Consider the following 22,443-nt stretch of genomic DNA (forward strand, 5'->3'; position numbering starts at 1 on the left):
TCCCTTTATTGGTGACCTACAACTATACTAAGACACGCCTGGTCTCAAAAGCAAGCCTGTGGGCTGTGCCTCAAGGTCCAGAGCCTTGTGGGGCCCTGCCTGGCTGTTCAATAGCCACGTGAAAAGTGTCACCACTGCCGCCAGGTGCTGAGGGCCTTCAGGGGACTATTGCCACTGAGATGTAGTTTGGATGTCTGACTTGGTTAAAATGGACTTTCCCTTGTGGTATTTTTTCCAATTTCATAGTGGAAGGTAAAGAGAAAATAAAAGTTTGGACTGGTACGGCCACGTGTATTTTTCAAAGGGTTTTATATGTTATTGATTCTCACCCTCACATTTCCAAAAAGTACCCCCTTTTTTACAGACTAGAAACAGTCAAACATGGAAGTGAGATGCTCAAGGTCACTGAGGGATTCTGAGCCGGGTCTCCTGACTTCCCATTTTCATTCTTCCTGTTAAACCCCACTGAACTCCACGGGACCGAACCTGGAACTCAGCACACCTACATTTAACAATTTAATCCTCCCCACTCTGCTGAGCATGCGCAGAACATGGACGTCATGAGTTATGAAAGCAGATTTGAGTTAGTACCTTTTAAATACGGATTCAATTAATCTAAGCCCTGTTCATCATGTCTCAGTTTTGCATTCGTATCACAGGCCTCTCTGAGTCTGTCAAGACATCTTACACATTCCATTCCTTCGTGAACACATTTGTAAGGCAAGAAAGCTGGCTAGAAATAAGAAGGGGAAGGAACCAAAAAAGGCAAACATGTGAGAGAGAATGAAAGGGAGTGGACAAATAGGAGGTCCTGATTCGCTGCGATGTTTTAAAGCCTGTGCATCACACAGGCATTTTTAATTTGAGACATTCCCTGTCTGCACTTGGGCCCACTTGGGGCCCAGGGCAACATGTGACAGTGCTACCCAGGCAGGTCTCTAGAACTTGCTTCGGGCTGAAGGAGGCCCACTCAGGCACAGCATGGAGGCAGGAATATGACTTTAGAAGGCAGATCATAGACAGAATGTTAGTAACCTTTCAAGTTATTACCTGCAAATTAAAGTGGGGATAATAGCACATTCATTACAGGTTCTGTTAAGGACTCAGAGCTGCTGTGGGTCAATCTCAGAAAAGTGTTTGCTTCTCTATAAATGGTACCTATTGACTATTATAGTCAGTCATTATTGTCATTCATCACTACTGAACAGAATTAAGAGTTCCTAGCTGCCTGGTTGTGCAGCCACATAAATGCAAGCATCTCCACAGCTCACAGTTATCCCATGCAACCTTTCTCTAACCAACAGCCACACAGACCTGGGTGAGGCTCTGATAGCCAGTCAATATGGAAACCTTTTTCTCTTGCTTGCCTCAAGGTTAAGTATCTTCTTTCCTGCAAAAAAAAAGAGAAGTTTTTCAGTCAGACACTCTAGCTTTTCAGACGCTACTATGAAAGTATATCTAAGAAAGCCTGTAAATAAATTTTGCAAAAAAAAGTTTTTATTAATGAAAAATCACATCCTAAAAAGCTCTTTTACATCCAATGTGGCCTTACCTCAGTACCAGACTGAGAGAGAGAAAAGATGCAATAAATATCCATTAACTGCTGATATGCAAATGCAAGGTGACCTGCAGCCTTAACCATGACATAAGCATGCGATGGAGTGGGCGCTGCCTGTATCTATCTTACCTGAGGCTGGGGTTAACTGGTGCGCCACCCACCACCCTGAGGACCAGAGAGCAGAACCAACAAACAGACAGCTATGGGCAAACTAAGGAGAGGAAAGCCAACCAGTGCCTCAGAAACATGTCTCCTTCGCACTGTCTGTTGACACCTCTCCCTTACCTGGCCACCTCTGAAATGCTCCCCATCCCTTCAAAGCCCATCAAGCAAGAACCAGGAAGAAATGTTCAGTGACCTCTACAGAGTAATCATGCCTAGTCTCCATGGGTTCCCTGAAGCCTCTCTAGAGAGGGGCGGTTCTTGAAACACCACTCTGCACAGTGAGTGTTCGGCAGCTGGGGAGAGAGGCTTACAATGGTTCTGTCTAATGTCTTCATTTTCTTCCATGATTTCCTCCAGAAAACAAGGATGTGTGGGAGTCATTTCAGGATGCTGTCTCCGTGCCTGTCTCCCTGCTGGGTAGGAGCTCATGTTTTATTCATCCTCATCACTCCTCCGGTAGCCAGCAGAGCACCCAACACCTACTGCTTACTCAATAAATGTTTGGTGGAATAAATATAATTTAATATAACCCCAAATTATAGGGAACTTAGACACTGAAGAACACGCATCTAAACTAGAAAGACAGAACTTCTCTAAAATAATCCCAAACTTTACCCTCCTCCAAACGAAGAAGTCACATTAAAAACTGTAGGATTGGAGTTCCCGTCGTGGCGCAGTGGTTAACGAATCCGACTAGGAACCATGAGGTTGCGGGTTCGATCCCTGTCCTTGCTCAGTGGGTTAACGATCCGGCGTTGCCGTGAGCTGTGGTGTAGGTTGCAGACGCGGCTCGGATCCCGCGTTGCTGTGGCTCTGGTGTAGGCCAGTGGCTACAGCTCCGATTCGACCCCTAGCCTAGGAACCTCCATATGCCGCGGGAGCGGCCCAAGAAATAGCAAAAAAAAAAAAAACTGTAGGATTGTTTCATTACCCAAACAAGCGGGGACCATTTTTGTCGCTTACCTTAAGAGACTCATAATGGTCCTGTCTAATATCTTCATATTCTTCCATGATCTCCTCAAAGTATTCATCTTTCAGATTCTCATCTAATAGCTGAGAACACTGAAAATGCAAGACCAAAGTTCAATAACCACAGAGCCATGAAGGAAGATAAAGCATGAGTAATACTGGTCAGTCCTGGGGTCCCTCCTTCGGGAAGCTTTCCCTCGTTAACGTCATTTCCTCTCCCTCCATCAGCTCTGCTAATTCCTGCCTGGGCACACAGTCAATCAAGGGTTCACTTAGTAGGCCTGGGATGTTTCAATCCTGCACATTCTAAAGAAAGGATCAGCCCCCCACAGCTCCTGGGAGGGAGGCTCTGGCCTTCACAACATCCTGCTGAATAAAGAGTACCTCTGTGTACCTGGGGCCTTGGGCCACCCCAGAGAGCTTATGCTAACAACGTGACTGATGGGGAGACTTGGCTTATGCCCCGTATGACCTCTGGAGGGGTCAAAGAAGGAGCAACGAAAAGTCAGACAGGCGAGCACGCCCTGCCTACAGGACTGACTTCCAACAAAACTCAGGACACCAGAGCTCAGGCGAGCTTGCCTCGTCACCATGCTCTGCACATGCTGTCTCGGACCATCACGGGGAGAATGAAGCACTGTCGGTACAACCCCCATGGGGAGAAACACCTGGAAGTGGTACCTGGCCTTTTCTAGATTCTACTCTATTTTAATCTGTATCCTTTCATGGTGACAAACTGTGATTGTGAGTTTAACAGCTTTTCTGAGTTCTGTGAGTCCTTAGTAACCTTCCCCACCTGCAGGTGTGAAGGCTGGACTAGAGCAATGGTGTTCAAACTGCTCTTCTGATGAGAACCTGGAGGGGGATGAGGTGGGGGAGGGGCCACTCTCATTTGTACTATGCTGAGTTTCCAGGTAAGACATCACCTGCACACCAGATTTCTGTGCAAAAGAAACTTGGAAAACTACCGGACCACGTGGTCACTCAGATTCCCACCAGCTTTTATACCCTATTATTCAATGAAAATAATGAAACACATTATGAGAGAGGATGTTAGGCTTCAATGACAGAGAAAAGCAGGAAAACCCACTTGCTTACTACATGCAGAGAAAAAGAAGCTATTACTGTGTTTGCAACCTGTGTCTGTGAATATTTTTTCTGTCCATGGGTAGGGTCAACTGGCCCATTGCAGGTTAAACATTTTCCTACCCAGAAATGGGTCATTTTAAAAAAAATTCTACATTCCTTTTAGCTCTGGCATGGAACTAAGAAACTGCATGTTCCTCTTTGTGAATATTTATAAACGGCAGGAATCTCTCTCCAGGTTGGTGTCAAGGTCAAAGTGTCGTGGCACCACTGCTCTGTTACTCAGCCCAGCACCTCCACTGTCGCAGGAAGAGGGGGTGCAGTTTCTGAAAGCAAAGGACACACTCCCCTACCCTTCTTTCAGCAACACAGACACCTGCAGTGATCCCTTCACAGGATATTCTAACACTTTTTTTTTAATACAAGATCTGGGCAACACCCTAACTTTTAACGCTGTCTTCATTTTCTCTTGACAACAGACGTGAAGCCCCACACTCACCACCACCACGCTCTTGGATGCGTCTAGGACATGGATTACAGGCGCACTGTATCTTGGAGCTATTTTAACTGCTGTGTGGGTTCTGCAAAGAAGGGTCAGGAAGAAAAACAAATCCATCAGTGCTGACAGTTCCTACATAACTCTTGTTCAGAACTATTAGAGATGATGTGTTTCTACAATGCTCTCCAGAGAAAGATTTCAAGGTACGAAATATTGCACTTGAATATCCCTTGTAAAACAAGAACGACCTTCTCCCCACCCTAAGACAGGGAAGCCAAGAGGAAAAGACTTGGATTTTTGATCCAGGCTACGAAGAAGCCTATGATAAAGTGAGAGAGACAGTGTCCTCAGCTATCTGGCAATAGGGTCAGGTGGGCCACCTTGCACTCCTGGCAGCCTGTCTAAACAAGAGGAGCCAAGCAGCGGGGGTGACTATACTTTGCAGTCAGGGTCCCTGGAGAACCAGACACGGGGAGGGGACCCAGGACACCACTCCCCAACTGCTGCCCCCGTCCCTGGGAGATACTGACATTCCTTGATCCCGAGACTACCTTGACATGCAGGAAGAAACCCCGGACCCTAAATAAAGTCAACACCAAGTAACACAGAGAGGGAGTTTCTTGGTGGTGAAATGGGTGAGTATCTGGCATTATCACTGCTGCGGCTTGGGTTCAATCCCTTACCTAGGAACATCCGCGTATCTGTATATTTAAGAAAAACACAGAGAGACAGACAGCAAAGTATCACCACAGGTTACCTGGAGATTAGAAATGGGCTGAAGGTGGGAAGGGAGAGACTAGGTTTTACTTTCATTTCTTTGAGTTGTTTGCCATGTCCTACTAAGTGTGTATTACTGAGGTTACTTTTTAAATCCAAGAGGATATTAAAGGTGCATTATTTGTGAGTCTGCATATTAAACAGGCTCTTAAGAGAAGGCTCTAAAACCTCATTCATAATGAGACAGACAAGACCTCTAATATTTCATTGTCCCTTTTCTAAACATATTTCTGGGAGTTCCCATCATGGTGCAGTGGTTAATGAATCCGACGAGGAACCATGAGGTTGCGGGTTCGATCCCTGGCCTCGCTCAGTGGGTTAAGGATCCAGCGTTGCCGTGAGCTGTGGTGTAGGTTGCAGACGTGGCTCGGATCCCGCATTGCTGTGGCTCTGGCATAGACTGGCAGCTACAGCTCTGATTCGACCCTAGCCTGGGAACCTCAATATGCCATGGGAGCGGCCCAAGAAATGGCAAAAAAAAAAAAAAAAAAAAAAAAAACATATTTCTGTACATAACCAGGAAGCAAAGGACTGAAGCGATAGGGCACAGGCACTGAGCTGTCAGATGGAAGTCAGGCCGAGACCCTTCAGTGCAGGAAACACCCTTGGGGCTGGGGGCTGGGGTGGAGGCCAGCAGGGGGAACAGCCAGCAAGCTCACTGCCTCCTCAGGGCCTAGTTTGTGCCTTCTGTGTGCTTGGGAAGTAAAGATGTGAAGATATCTAGGGTATTCATGAGGGGAGAAGATTTTCAAACAGCAGGAAAAGTTATAAAGAAGTTGCTTCCAGGTTCAAAACAGAACACATGTCAGACTATGTCTGTGTACCTCCTCTTCCTCAGAAGTCAGCTCCTTGACACACAAACAGACCTCAGGATTTTTCTGCATAAAGTTCCCCCAAGAAACAGTATTTTAAGCCTGATGTGACTTCAATGACATTTTTTTTTTTTTTTTTTTAAAGAGAGCCAGTAGGAGTTCCTGCTGTGGCACAGCAGGTTAAGATCTGGTATTGCCGCAGCTGTAGCACAGGTCACAGCTGTGGCTCAGATTTAATCCCTGGCCCAGTAACTTCATATGTCATGGGTGTGGCCATAAAAAAATAATAATAATAACATAAAATAAAACAGAGCCAGTAAAATTAATTTTTTTTTCTATCAACATAAGTAATATTAAGCATCCAAGAGTTCTCAGTATAATTCTGGCCATTCTCTCTTTGATGATCTTCTGGTAAAGGGCACTGAAAAGAAATGGAAAATTTCACTATTTAAAAAAATAAAACCAGGAGCTCCCATTGTGGTGCAGTGGTTAACAAATCTGACTAGGAACCATGAGGTTGTGGGTTCAATCCATGGCCTTGCTCAGTGGGTTAAGGATCTGGCATGCTGTGAGCTGTGGTGTAGGTCGTAGACGCAGCTCGGATCCTACGTTGCTGTGGCTCTGGCATAGGCCAGTGGCTACGCTCCAATTAGACCCCTAGCCTGGGAACCTCCATATTCTGCGGGAACGGCCCTAGAAAAGGCAGAAAGACAAAAAAATAAATAAAACCAATAAAACAAAGTGTGTCTTCCAACATAAAAACTATCCAGGCTTAGATAAGCACAGGCATGAAACGTGAGCTTGCATAGCCACTGAGAGGGCTTCCGGTTTCCTTACGAAGTAAGCTGATGTTGATTCTACTTTTTTCTAAGCTTACATCTACATGAACTTTTCCAGCTGGAAGGAGACCTCTTTCTGAATCTGAAAAGATAAAAAACATTGGAACTTCTCCTCCCCTTCCTACAGATCAAGAGCAAAGGGCTAAGCACTGAGGCTGAATCCCAAATCCATCTCTGCTGAGCCGTCCATCAACACTTAGGATTTAATTAGTCACCTCTCATACTTGCAAACGGGCATGACAGTGCTAACTCCTAGAAGGTCTTTATAAACACTCTGTAAAAGAACAGGGACCCCAAGCACTTACTTTATGTCATATCCTATCACAGAACTAAAGTATTTTACATAAATGAAGTATGACCAAAACTTAACATCCGATGAGAAAGATGAAAGATGAAAAGTAAAGACAGAAAATTAAGATGGAATGGGAAGTGAGATTAGGATGTAACATTCCTTCCTTGAAATCCTAGACAGAGGAAAACACTATCAGTTGTGTGATTCAGCCCTTTACTTCACAGCAATTTAAAAAAAAAAAAAACCTTTGAAAATTGCCTCTCCCTTTGAGCAATATGACTTCCTGTTGAATTCTCCAAGTTACATTACACAAAAGATAGTTGAAAAAGACATTTTGCAGTTATTGGCTTTAAACCAGTTAAAAACTGAGCGCTAACTGCCAGATCTGTGCCCCTGAGAAGTTATGGCGCTATCAGGGTCAGGTTTCCATGAAAGTCATTTCTAGTTTCTGATATGAAACTATCCGTGTTACAGACTAGAGGCTATTCAGTTCTCTATTCTCCTACAGCTACAGGCTAAAAAGGGACACTCCAAGGACATTTCTACCCATCTTTGATCCCAAGTCTGTATAAACCTTTCAGCCTCTACAAGGATCCATTCTTAAGACTCATTTCTAGTGTCTTAGGGGTACAGTTCTAATCCTATCATGCTGCCTACTGCAGGCCCCTGAGGTCTGGAAGAGCCATGCTGTTCTTCCCCTCAGAGATCTGCTTTCATGAAAGTTTAGAGGTCCCGCACCTCCATCTGCTCAAAAACAGTTAGTAGAGGAGAGAGCCAGGCCCCCGCTGAGCCCTTGCTAGGTCTCACAGGAGGTCGGTAAGGGTCCTCAGAGGGCTTCTGAGACGTTCAAACTACTGAATGCCTTCTAGCAAAGTTGCCTTTCCTAGCACAGACAGCTTCTTATACAAAGGCAAAAGGCACTAACCATAAAGGAAGAGATGGATAAATCAGGCTTCATGAAAATTAAGAACTTTTGTTACTCAAAACCTAACTAAAATAGCAAAAGGAAAGCCACACTGGAAGAATCTATTTGTAATATATATTTCCAACAAAGAGTTTGTATTCAATATTAATAAAGAATGCATACTAATTAAGAAAAAAAGGTAGAAACCAAATTTTAAAATACCAGATTTAAAAAGCATATGCAAATAGTCAATATATACATGAAAAGGTACTCAACACCATTAGCAGCAGAGAAATACAAATGAAAACCATATCAAGGTATTTTTACACGCACATTAAAGTGGAATAACTGAAACTCTTATAACTACCAGGGTGAATGTGAATTAATCCAATCACCTTGGAAAATGACCCTGCAGTATCTAACACAGACAACCACAGGTGTATCCTAGGATCCAGCAAGTCTTCTTCAGGGACGAAATACATACATAGCAGCATTCGGTGTGATAGCCCCAAAACTGGAAAAACCCAAATGTCCACCAACAGTAGCATGAATGGATAAGCCAAAGGGCATAATATGATGCGATATATACCAAAATTGAAAAAAAAAAAAAAAAACTACTGTAGCAATTATGTCTTTATGCCTAAAAGACATAATGTTGAGCTAGACACAGAAGAATACACACAGTAGGATCCCACTTATACTGAGTTGAAATGCAGGCAAAACCAAACTATGGTGATAGAAAACTGAGCAGTAGTTACTTTTACTGAAAAGGATGACCAGGTGGGGAATCCTAGACGGTCATTAATGTTAGTATTTCTTCATCTGGGAATCATACATAGATGGCTTCATTTCCGTAAAAACCCATCAATCTGTCTGTCATTTGTGTACTTTTCTGTCTGACTGTTCCGCTTCAGCAAGTGCTCACTTTAATAAGGGGGCTTGATGAAGCCAGCTCCAGATCTGAGAGCTCACCCACGGTCACTACTTTCGATGGGAGGAAGAATCTTACACTGATGTTAGAGGAGGCTTCGTGAGAACCCGTTTTCAAGGGCTGCTCCAGGGGATGGTCACCTGGACGCACCATTACTGGCTTTTATTTTCCAAGTAATTTTTCAGAAACTGCAACAAGCATGGAAGAGAACAGAACTGGAAATGCTCATCGAGAAACAAAACATCAGAGAGTTTAAAAAAAAACCTTGGGAAGTCATAGGACCCAGATTTCTGTCTCCGGGGAGGAACACAATCCCAGTTTCCGAGATGGCGAGAAGAGATACTCTGCAATAGCATGAAGACTAGGGGTGATTTCTGATCTGATTACCTTTAACTTGGTATACCAGGTTATAACTGTGAAGAGTCATTTATCACTAATTTTCCCAATGATATATCATGACAGGCTAGTCATGTTACTTCTGATTAACTTCTAAGAGCCACCTCTAATCTGGTGGCTCTCACTTGGTAAGAGTTACAAAATTAACTACTGGTAATGATCCAATTTGCACAAGTAGCAACATGTGGTTTCCTGATACTGACCTTCTAAGTGTCTATACAAAATGGTTCTTATTTGGAAACTAGCATCACATATAATTCAAAATGCATTTCACTACATCTGCTCATTGAAATATTTATTTATCCTATTTTACAACCATGATTTTAAAAGGTCTTTCACTCCGACAATCATCCGTAGATTCTCTTACCATTTTCTTTACTAAGCTAATGAACATTCACACTGCAATCTTCCATTACCCAAGTCCATGCTCACTGAAACCCCAAGTATCATGACTGGTCATATCCCTGGAGAACAATCTGCCACATACCGAGTGGGTAAGTCCTCCATGGAAAAGCAAACCCAGGTTTCTAACATGAGCAACCAGAGCCATATTACTGAAGCCCCTTCGAGTATGAAAAGCAATTAGCAGATAAGTGACATAGGACACTGTGACTACTCCTGAAAATGGTACATTCACATTATAAATGGAGTGATGTCTTTGTGCCAAATCCACAGCTTTTCCACTCAGTTTGATTTCAGTGGGGCTGGGCTAAGTGTTCATGAGAATCCCAGGAGCTGACAGGGAAGTGAGAGCATTGAGGAAGAAGACTACAAGGTCAAGGAAGCCTTAACAGGCAGGGGGTGGGAGCCTGAGCCCCAGTGATTCTGGCTTTTGTCCATGTGAAGACTGGAAAGTTCAGGTGTTTATATAATAAGGAGCCAAGGTACCACAGGAAAAAGCCATTAAAAAAAAAAAAATGGTTGTATCACTGTTTTCAAACACTGGCATTAAAAAAAAAAAAGGTTGTATCAATGTTTTCAAACATTTCAGTGAAGCACAAAGCTCACTGGCCCAACTCACCTGGAAGTGGTCGCGCCTCCAATCAACAGCGGGATCTTTATAGCCAACCTCTCCATCTCCTTAGCAACAAAAATCATCTCATCCAGGGAGGGAGTGATAAGCCCTGACAGGCCAATTATATCTATTATTTTAAAAAGAAAAAAAAAAAAAAGAACAGTGAGAAGGAGGATAAGAGCAAAAGAAGAAAAGTATGAAAACTCATTTTCAAAACTCTGTAATAAAGACCCCAAGACAGAATATCAGTTCCGAACTTCTAATTCTGAGACTTCTTTTCCAACATGGAGTTTTTAATTTATTGTTTGCTTGCTTTCAGGAGCAAATGTGATTTTCGACTTATAAGTTGCAATAATATGCTTGCCAAGGTTTCAGGAAACTATGCAACATAATATACCATTTATGATTTCCCAGACGGATGTGTCAGTGTCTGAAGAAACATAAAAGCAAGTACACAGAGAGAGAGCATGCGAGAGAGAAAAAAAAAAAAAAACTAATACAAACTGTTTCCTTACAAGAAGCCTGTCCCCATTCCATTCCTCAAGGCTGTAAAGGAGCTTTCCAGTTACCTACTCATCCCTCAGCCCCAGACAGGAGTTAAGTGTCTGCAGTCCCCCAGCCATGTGGGCTGGGGCGGTACCGTCCACCAACAGACACTGGGGGACCACGTTCACTGAGGTGTCCAGGAGCTCAGCTACACAGTACCTGCTTTGTGGTCGAGGGCGGCTTTCAGTATCTTATCACAGGGAGTCATGACTCCTAAATCAATAACTCTAGAGCGCAGAAATGAGATGGGAGAAAAATTAATGAGAACCATTAGAGACAAGGCTAGAGTAACATTTTTATTTAGCCATTAAATATGGCTCTAATATCACATGGAATCACATCGAAAAGCTCACTACTGACAACCAGTGCAAGGACGACTGCTGTTTATTAGGGACAGACCATGTGCCAAGAACTGTGCTGAGACAAATCCCAGAGCTTATCATTCACTGTTGCAAGTAGTATACAATCAATGGTTCTTACCACAGGACATTATTATTTTCTAAGCTCTGATAGAATAAATATAATACATAAAGTGCCGTTTTAACCATTTTAAGAGGACAATTCAGCACCACTAGTTACAGTCAGTCACAATATTGTGCAACCATCACTACTATTTATTTACTATTTATTTTCAAAACTCTTTCAGTGCCCAGAACAGAAGCTCTGTGTTCCCCTGTCAATCGACTCCCTCCCCCTCCCTACTTCCCCAGCCCCTGGTTACCTCTACATCCTGTCTCTGTCAGTTTGCTAGTCTGGATATTTACACAGAATCATACAGTACATGTCCTTTTGTGACTGGCTTATTTCAGTTGGCATAATGTCCTCAGTGTTCATCCATTTAGCCTATGCTAGAACTTTATCCCTTTTTAAGCCTGAATAATACTCCACTGTATGAATGTGCCACATGGTGTTTATTCACTCATCCATCTGGGGACACATGGGTTGTTTCCACTATTCTAAGCCTTCTGTATAAGCAATCTTGTTTCACCTTCACAGGAGCTTGATGATGGAAGCACTACCATGGGGCCTATTATTTTGGTTTGTTTTCATGTGTTCATGCATTTACCCAAATGTATGCATTGGATGGATGACTATAAACAGAACTGTTGTGTTAAAGAGTAGAAATATTTTTATGATGTTTGACTCACATTTTAAACTTGATTTTGAGGTAGGTTTTACCAACTGAAACTCTTTCTTAAAAAATTCTTAAAAATATGGTTTTTACATTTTGATGAGGAAAGGCCAAGAGAAGTGTGGGGCAGAAGTTAAGCATCTTGTCCAATCAAGCAACGAATTAATAGTAGAGCTGGGATTTGAACCAAGATCTGATACCAAAACCTAAGACCCATCTTCTTAGCCTCATGGACCAAGAAAGAGGCCAGGAAAGTTCACTCAATAAATATCTATGAACAGTACACACTATATAGAAGCAAAGAATAAGGGTAGTCAGGGACTACCCATGCACAAAAATAAACTCAAAATGGTTTAAAGATTCAAATATAAGACAAGAAACCATAAAACTCCTACGGAGAACATAGGCAAAACATTCTCTGACATCAACTGTACAAATGTTTTCTTTTCCTTCCTTTTTTTTTTTTTAGGGCTGCACTCTGGCTTATGGAAGTTCCTGGGCTAGGGGACGAATCAGAGCTACAGCTGCCAGCCTGCACCACAGCCACAGCAACGCAGGATCTGACCCATGACTGCGATCTACACCACAGTGCACAGCAGTGCCAGATCCTTAACCCCCTCAGCAAGGCCAGTATCTTCACGGACACTACTTGGGTTTGTAACCTGCTGAGCCACAACTGGAATTCCCAAATGTTTTCTTAGGTCAGTCTCTCAAGGCAATAGAAATAAAAACAAAAATAAACAAATCAAACCTAATTAAACTTACAAGATTCTGTACAGCAAAAGGAAACCATAGAGGGAAAAAAAAAGACAACCTACATACAGAATGGGAGAAAACAGTTGCAAATGATGTAGCCAACAAGAGCTTAATCTCCAAAATATACAAACAACTCATACAGCTCAACAGCAAAAAAACAAATAACCCAATTGAAAAATGGGCAGAAGACCTAAGTAGACATTTCACCAAAGACGACATAGAGATGACCAAGAGGCATATGACAAAATGCTCAACATCACTAATTATTAGACAAATGCAAATCAAAACTATAATGAGGTATCACCTCATGCCAGTCAGAACGGCCAGCATTTAGTAAGTCCAAAAAGAACAAATGCTGGAGTAGGTGTGGAGAAAAGGGAACACTCCTACACTGCTGGTAAATGTAAGTTGGTACAATCACTATGCAAATAGTATGGAGGTACCTCAGAAAACTAAATAGAGAACTACCATATGATCCAGCAATCCCACTCCTGGGCATATATCTGCACAAAACTACAATTCAAAAAGATACACACACCCCCATGTTCATAATAGCACTGTTCACAATAGCCAAAACATGGAAATACGCTAAAAGTCCAGTGACCGATGAATGGATTAAGATGTGGTATATACACACAATGGAATACTACCCAGCCATTAAAAAGAATGAAATAATGCCATTTGCAGCTACATGGATGGAAATAGAGATTCTCATACTAAGTGAAATAAGTCAGAAAGAAAAATACTAAATGATATGATATCCTTATATGTGGAATCTAAAATATGGCACAAATGAACCTATTTACAGAACAGAAATAAATTCATGGACATATAGAACAGACTTGTGGTTGCCAAGGGGGAGGGGGTGGCAGAGGGATGGACTGGGAGTTTGGGGTTAGTAGATGCAAACTATTCCACTGAGAATAGATAAGCAATGAGGTCCCGCTGTGTAGCACAGAGAACTATATCCAATCACTTGTGATAGAACATGATGGAAGATAATTGAGAAAAAGAATGTTTATACATGCATGGCAGGGTCACTTTGCTATACAGCAGAAATTGGCCCAACACTGTAAAACAACTATAATTTAATTCAAATAAAATAAATGGGGATATTTCTAAAAAAAAGAAAAAGAAAAAGAAAAAAATGCTTTAAAAATCAATGCTTAAGAACTACTACCGGAGTTTCCGTCAGCTCAGTGGTTAACAAATCCGACTAGGAACAATGAGGTTGTGGATTTGATACCTGGCCTCGATCAGTAGGTTGAGGATGCAGCATTGCTGTGAGCTGTGTGGTGTGGGTTGCAGACACAGCTCGGATCTGGCATTGCTGTGGCTATGGCGTAGGCCAGCAGCTGCAGCTCTGATTCAACCACTAGCCTGGGAACCTCCATGTGCCGAGGGAGCGGCCCTAGAAAAGGCAAAAAGACAAACAAACAAACAAACAAACAAACTACTACCTGACTTAATATCAGCTGCTAACAGCAGGTGGTGGATACCAGGGCACAAGCCTTGCTTCTCATCTACCTTGTTGGGGTTTTTTTTAGCTTGTTGCCATTATTTAAAAAAAAAAAAAAAAAAAAAAAAGGCCTTAGCACATATGAAATCCTCAGTAAGTAGATAATTTCAAATCAGTGGTAACTCTATTCAGATCTGCTAGCACTAACCCAGTGGAAAAGAAATACTGCAGGTTGTGATGATGAGGGACTGCAGGTTATAACAGGAGGGAGGCAATATCTTTTTTGGTTTTTTTTTTTTTTTTTTTTTTGAAGCATACTGAAAACAGTCCTAACTGGATTTGTTAAGCTATGACTAAATACAGACTATAAAGCTAAGCAAAATAGCACGCTGCTTTTAAATCAAGACAAAAAGGCATGCATTTCAAAGCTGACTGTTTTCAACATTATATATATTTTAAAAATTCAATTAAAATCATCGCTATGATGGCAAGATCCTCTTGCTCTCAATCCTTCTCTTGTTTCAGGCAACGTGTCTTTTAGGAACATCGTGTACATGCTCACTTGCCTGAAGGAAAAGTAAGGAGACCTCATGGCCACACAGAAATGGAGGAAGGAGAAAGCTGTAGGGAGTGAGGCAGAGAGGGAGAAGAGGTAACTCAATGGTGATGATTAGGTCAATGTTCAAAAATTAAAGTCTGGGATTTTTTTAGATATTTAAAAGGGCTCATGAGGTCATCTGGATATTTAAGTCTGGAGTTCAAATGAGAGATCCATGCAGGTGATAAAACCTGAGACTTGCTGGCCTATTAGAGGGCTTTAAAAAGTCCTGAGACTACTCGTAAAAGATTTAGAAAAATAAACTGCCAAAAGCAAGTGGTGGGGTGGGGGGTGAAGGATGGAGGGAAAGGGGAAGAGCAGATGGGCAGGGGAGAGGAACAAGAGAAAAGAGTCAGGAGACCGGATGAAATGATCTAAAGCTGTCTAGGCCTCTGCTACCCTAACTGGGCTCCCTGCACCTGTACCAGCAGCACCAACATTACCTGGGAGCTTGTTAGAAATGCAGAAATCCAAGTCCAGACCTACTTCATCAGATCTGACTTTTATCACGATCGCCAGGGGATCAGAAGTCACCCTACAGTCAGAGAGGCCCTAACCTGGCAGAGAGGACAGACATAGAAGATGCCTCAGGGCCAAGCCTTGGAGCCTCTCCTGTTCAGCAGTTGCACAGAGAAGGAGAAATGGGCAAGAGAGATACAACTAGCAGTCAGTGAGGAGACAAGAGGTCTGGAACAGTGAGCTAGGGTCAGGGGTACAAGTTCAATTTCCAACTTACTAGGCTGCCTTAAGAAGTCTTGATGGGAGGAGTTCCCATTGTGGCTCAGCAGTAACAAATACGACTAGTATCCATGAGGATGTGGGTTCAATCCCTGGCCTCGCTCAGTGGGTTAAGGATCCGGCATTGCCATGAGCTGCGGTGTAGGTTGCAGACACAAAAAAAAAGTCTTGCTGGGAGACAGTCAAATATATCCCCGTTCAGAGGAGCACTGCCAATGTTTTCCACACATAGGAAATCTATGTGGCACTGGGACACATGAAGGAGGCTGCTCACCGCCACGAACAGCCAACTTAGGACCGGGGCAGGAGGCAATCAGTTCTGAGCACATCTGAGTTGAGAAGCTGCTGGCAGGTTCTGAATTGGAACACAGCGTGACAAGTGCTGTGAAGGAGGCATTTATGGTGTGTTGTGGGAGGCCATCTAACCTGAACAGTTAGAAGCACTCCAGGAAGGTGATACCAGCTGAATCTTGAAGAAATAAGTAGGGATTAGTCAGAGGATAGGAAAAAAAAGGGCTATCCAGGTAGAGACTAGCGCTATGTAAGCCCAGAATTACAAACAACCAGACCTGGGGAACTTTGGCTGAAGCAAAGAATCTGAACCCTGGAGAGGAAGGTGTGGAGGAAACCCATTCTTCCACCATCCCTTCCCACTTGTCTTCCCCCTCTACTACAACTCCTGCTTCCCCCACAAACCTCTCCATCCCCCCCGCCTCCCCACCTCTCCCGGGCTTTCCCTTGGCTTCCTTTCCACACTCTGAGCTACACCCTATGCCTGTAGGCATCTTCTTATATACATTCTTAATATTTTGCCACAAGATTAAAAGAATAAAGAAAATAAAAATGATGCTATGGAAACACTTTTATAATCACCTTTCTAAAGAGCTTGTAACAGAGCTGTAAATGCAAGCATTTAATTTGGGCTTCTTATTCAGAAAAAAATGTAAGCTGCACTTAATGCTTTAGCAAAGGCATCCAATACTATTTAAGAATATATACAATTTGGAGTTCCCGTTGTGGCTCAGTGGTTAATGAATCCAACTAGAACCATAAGGTTGCAGGTTTGATCCCTAGCCTTGTTCACTGGGTTAAGGATCCGGCATTGCCATGAACTGTGGTGTAGGTCGCAGACACAGCTCAGATCTGGCATTGCTGTGGCTATGGTGTAGGCCAGCAGCTACAGCTCCAATTAGACCCCTAGCCTGGGAACCTCCTTATGCCATGGGTGCAGCCCTAGAAGACAAAAAAAAAAAAAAAAATATATATATATATATGTATATATATATATATACAATTTAGAAAACAAACATTGCAATAAATAAAGCCCCTTTACTCTCCAGAAGGAATTAAAATTGAAAATAAAGCTTGCATCTGCATCCACGTAGGGTGCCTCATATCTGCTGCCAGGTGAAGTTAAAGATATTCTGATCCTGCAATTCACATGTACTACCACTAGATGGGAGCACCCTACCAGTCTGCAGCCCCAACTAAGGTTTCCAATCCATGGTGAAGCTGTCAACAGAAAACTAAAGATATGGAGGGGAAAAAAAAGAGAGAAGATATATATACAATGAAACCATAACAAGCCATAAGAAAGAAGGAAATACTGTCATTGCAACAACATGGATGGATTTTGAGAGCATTATGCTAAGTGAGATATGTCAGAATAAAGACAAATATTAAATACTGTCTGATATGCTTACACAGAAAATCTTAAAAAGCTGACTCAATAAACAGTCTAAGAGTGGTTACCAGGGGCTACACGGTGGGGAAAATGAGATGTAGGTTAAGGGTACAAACTTCCAGTTGGAAGATGAGTAAGTTCAGGGACCTAATACCCGGCGTGGTGAATATAGTGAACCATGCTGTATTAAACACCTGAGAGTGTTAAGAGGAGATCTTAAATGCTCTCACAACAAAGGAATGGTAATTATGTAATGTGATGGAGGTGTTAGTTAGCTAACACTATGGTGGTACTCATACTATAAGTAAGCAATATATAAGTGTATCAACTCAACATGTATACCTTAAATGTATACAATGTACGTCATTTATATCTCAATTAAACTGGAACACTACACACACACACACACACACACACACACACACACACACACACACGATGAAAGCCTCTGAATAATGATCAAGAGAGCATGTGAGATGCTAGGAAAGACTGGATTCGTGTATCCTTGACTAAAATACATTCATTTTCTTTCTTTTTCTTTTCTTTTTTTTTTTTTTTTTTTTTCTTTTTAGGGCTACATCCAAGGCATATGGAAGTTCACAGGCTAGGGTCAAATAGAGCTACAGCTGTTGGCCTATGTCACAGCAACAATGCAGGATCTGAGCTGCACACCACAGCTCACAGCAAAGTAGGATCCCTGACCCACTGAGCGAGGCCAGGGATCGAACCTGCATCCTCATGGATACTACTCGGATTCATTTCCACTGTGCCACAACAGAATCTCTTTAGACACATTCATTTTCCTCACCCGGCTGAAAACTCTAATGTTATGCAATTTCAAAGTGTTTCCTTCTTAGCCCTATATTACTTTTTATTTATCCAGACTAGACAGTTATATTAAGAGCTGCTAGTTAGGTGTCCCCACTGTGGCTCAGTGGCTAGCAAACCCAACTAGCATTCATGAGTTCGAGGGTTCGATCCTTGGCCTCAGTGGGTTAAGGATCCGGCATTGCCATGAGCTGTGGTGTAGGTCACAGATGCAGCTCGGATCCCACATTGCTGTGGCTCTGGCCTAGGCCGGCGGCTACAGCTCCAACTGGACCCCTAGCCTTGGATCCCATATGCCGTGGGTGTGGCCCTAAAAAGAAAAAGAGACCAAAAAAAAAAAAAAAAAAAAAAGAGAGAGAGAGAGAACTACTGGTTAAAATGTAAATATGGGATAGAACTAGAGAGTCTCATACTAAGTGAAGTAAGTCAGAAAGATAAAGACAAATACCATATGATATGATATCACTTACACGTGGAATCTAATATATGGTACAAGTGAACCTATCTACAGAAAAGAAGCAAACTTATAAACTTATAAATATGGAGCAAACTTATAAACATGGAGCAACCTGTGGTTGCCAAGGGGGAGAGGAAGGAGTGAGATGGACTGGGAGTAGATGCAAACTATCGCATCTGGAATGGATAAGCAATGAGGTTCTTCTGTATAGCACAGGGAAATAGGGAACTATAGCCAATCATCTGTGATGGAACATGATGGAAGATAACAGGAGAAAAATAATGTATATATTACATACTTATATATATTATATATATACTATATATAATATAAATAATTGGGTCATTTTGCTGAGTAGCAGAAATTGACAGAATATTGTAAATCAACTATAATAAATAAATGTTTAAATGTAAACATGCTTCATTTTGTTTCACCAGATCCATATTTTTTAAAGTACTAGATGTATGTTATCTACTTTCTAAATTTCTGTTAATATATGCTACTTTTTCTTACCCAATTAAACAGTGTGCATTATCTTTTAAATGGGAAAAGTCTAAATCTGTCTTTTTATACCATTATTACTGAAGAGTATATGTAAAATAAACTTTTATGTAATAAAATATCTGATCAAAAACATTTTTAAATATTCTAAATTATTTCTTAACAGGAATTTAACTAGAATATTAATATTAGATATTACAGCTAAAGTTGTTTATAACTGGAATAAATACTGGAAGCTAAATTGACATAACACAGAGTCCCGGCTTTTGGATTCAGAAGCCCTGAGTATGGCCTGCCACTTGCTAGCTGAGTAAAATGAGAAATACAGAAATTAAGGCAGGCAAAGCAGGATCAATATTATAAAAAGAAAGAATGAAGGACAAGACAAGAAAGAAATCAGGAAAAGAATACTCAAAAGAAGAGAGAAATCAGTTCTATAAAAGCACCATATAAACTGTGAAACAGTAAACAAATGTTAGGTATTGGTAAACTCTTAGTGGACACATCCCCAGATCTAGCCAAATTCTCAAATCTTCAAATTCTCTTGCATCACTCCCATAATATGTGTTTTCTTTCTAGACAGAACTGTTACCTTTAGACCTCTTTACTCCATTTTCCTCCACAAACACAGAATCCCCGTCATTTCATAAGATTTACTACATCAACAACAAAGAGCCAGGGATGAGAAAGCTGCATTGGATGGTTTGCTACTCACTCACCAGCTGGGGGATTCACCCAGGCATCAGTCTGGAACACAGATGCCCAGCAAAAGCATAAACTTAACTACATTAGGCAGATTTCAGGGGCAACTGTCTGCTAGCTGACATCACAACATTAAATCCACCAATGCCAAGAGTCCATGTGTTACAAGACCCAAGACCCAAGACCCATAGGGATGTTTGGCCTGATAGGGAAGGTCTGCACATTGACTTGTTTTTTTGCAAAAAGAATAGCATTTCATCATAAGTGTGTCTGTAGTTACTTACTGGCAAAGATAAGCAGACCTCCAATGCACAAGCCAGAGGAACTGGGTATGCTGGAGGAAAGCCTCAGGTCTAATAAGCCACTTTGACTGCTAACATTTGGCTCCAGTAGCACCCTGGAGAAATGCCACAGTTCTCCCTAGCCTCTTAAAATGTCTTTACTGGAGGAAAAAACAATCCTGGTATGATTCTCTCAGCTATGTATACATTTTTCATAATAAAAAACGATAAACGAATAACAATGATATCCTAAGAACTGCTTTAGGGAGTTTGTCTACAAATTGCCTTTTTCAACAGTTCTTGTCCCATTATCCCCCTTGAATATGTACCTGGCTTTTTAGCCTGATAAACAGTAAAGTTCTTGAATGGAGACAGGTCAACTAATTCATTTTGGTGTCTCTGATACAATGCATGTTATACAATAGACAATCTACATTTATTAGCTGTGCTGAATTTCAACTAATCGTGATGAATACAAACAGAAATCAACAACACAGTGTTTGAAAAGGTGAGACTATGGCAGAAATGCCACAGATATTAGGAAGCAAACACCTCATCTAAACACTCTGTAGGTAAGACCTCATTGTAATAATCTCCACTATATCTCAGTATATTTATCTTTTAAAAAATAATAAATACATTCCAAGAACAAGAACAACATCTCTCACTTCCATGACTAGGAGAGAATGTAAGTCTTGACAGTGAACAGGCAGCCCAACAGAAGTGCCCATGAAGACAGTCAGGAGGGAAGGGTTCCACCTCCAGCCTTTCAGAGTGGCTCTTAGTGGCACTTAATTAGCCCTGAGTGCAGAGCCAGATAAACATGTTTAACTGAGCTTAGGAAGGGGGCTCAAAGGGTAAATTTTAATTTTTTTTGTCTTTTGGGGCTGCACCCACAGCATATGTAGGTTCCCAAGCTAGGGGTCAACTTGGAGGTGTAGCCACTGGCCTACACCATAGCCAAAGAAACACTAGATCCGAGTCACATCTGCAACCTTCCCCACCGCAATGCCGGATCCTTAACCAACTGAGCAAGGCCAGGGATAGAATATGCGTCCTCATGGATGTTAATCAGATTCATTTCCACTGAGTCACAATGGGAACTTCCCAAAGGGTAATTGTTATCTGACAGTGGGAGGGGATGGCTCTAAGGGGCACAGCTGGAACTACAGGCAGGTCCCTTCTCTACAGAGAGAAGAGCACATTGGAAAGAAGCCATGACACAAAAGGGCTGTTGGCTGGACACAGGCCAGAGAAAACATTCATTATATTGGGCTTTTCATTATAAGAGTATGTTGAAATCTGAGCAATACATGCACTTAGTATATGTAGGTCATGAGCTCTCATATGGAAATAAATTTCTGCTGAATAATCATCCAACTACAGTGATATGTGTAAGAAAGGGATTTTACTTGTATACAACATTCAAAACCAAGAGGCATGCAAGGTTCTGTTCTAAGCAAAGAAAAAAGACCTGCAGAGCCAAAGCCTTCCTATAAAACTCCATTTAGCAGAAGTCCTAAAAGATCTTGGCTCTAAAATCTGGCAGTTCATTGAGAGAAAAAAGCAAACTCGCTCAAGGCCACTGGCCATGGAGTGGAGCCCCGAAGTTCCTGCCTCTGGCCAAGGTCAATTTCCAGGAAGGCCTCTTGGTGGTTCGGACCCTGCTTGAATCGTTTTTACTATTCTTTTTGTCCTTACTGAACACATAACATTAAATAATTACTAATTTATTTCATCTGAAAAGGTATGTTCTAGGTAAACAATCTGCAAACACAGTGAAGAAAAAGAAATAATAAGCTCTAACTCTCACTGCCATACCCTACCCTTCCCACCCAATAAAGAATCATCCTATTGTTGATGCTCTTATTTTAAATGAGAAAGCAGTTGAAAGGCGTGGGTCTTAACTCACCGGAAATTATTGCAGCCAAGGACCACTCCAACTATGTTCTTGCCTATGTCGTGCACATCACCTTTAACGGTAGCCAAGACGATGGTGCCTTGGTAAGGGTCCTGGAGAGGAAGCCAAGCAGCTAAGCACTGCTGTGGTCATTTCAAAGCAGATCACGCAGTTCTCTAGAGCCAGGTAGGTGTTGGCACAGAGAATGATTCAATACAAGCAAGACAGCCTCAAGGACAGACCCAGAACCCGTGCTTTGTGAACAGAAGGCTGTAAGCCCAAGCAGTTCAAAGAGACCCACCTAGCTGGTTAGCTCAGAGGGCTTCAACCAAGATCATGCAGTACATCACCGCAAAGCACAGTTTAAGTTCAATACAAAATGGTCCCATCGCTGAAGACCATATCCTTAAGCCTCCCAACCATATCTGATAAATGTTTACTGTTGGCAGTAAAGGGAGAGAGGAGAGCTAGAGAACTGCTCGTGTCCCATCAGGATGGGCATGACCAGGGCAGGGGGAGGCTTGGGTTATCTTTTTCAATACTACTTTTCTGTCAGCATCCCTCCCTCAAAAAAAAAAAAAAAAAAAAAAAAAGGCAAAGAAGAGGCATGCAAGCCAG

The 22,443-nt window shown here is 42.0% G+C and overlaps 1 protein-coding gene across 3 annotated transcripts in view; it reads right to left on the bottom strand.

The window, feature by feature from the left end:
• Positions 1-22,443, bottom strand: part of MTR (5-methyltetrahydrofolate-homocysteine methyltransferase) — a 105,803-nt gene that overhangs the window by 13,259 nt on the left and 70,101 nt on the right. For all 3 annotated transcript variants that reach the window (XM_021073435.1, XM_001927058.4, XM_021073436.1), the window contains 6 exons: positions 21,838-21,938; positions 10,949-11,016; positions 10,250-10,370; positions 4,278-4,359; positions 2,687-2,785; positions 1,315-1,390 (listed from right to left, as the gene is read on the bottom strand). In XM_021073435.1, coding sequence (XP_020929094.1) covers positions 1,315-1,390; positions 2,687-2,785; positions 4,278-4,359; positions 10,250-10,370; positions 10,949-11,016; positions 21,838-21,938 — 547 coding nt within the window. The remainder of the gene's footprint in view (positions 1-1,314; positions 1,391-2,686; positions 2,786-4,277; positions 4,360-10,249; positions 10,371-10,948; positions 11,017-21,837; positions 21,939-22,443) is intronic.

The sequence above is a fragment of the Sus scrofa genome, chromosome 14 (assembly GCF_000003025.6).
Source record: "Sus scrofa isolate TJ Tabasco breed Duroc chromosome 14, Sscrofa11.1, whole genome shotgun sequence".
Classification (NCBI taxonomy): Eukaryota; Metazoa; Chordata; class Mammalia; order Artiodactyla; family Suidae; genus Sus; species Sus scrofa.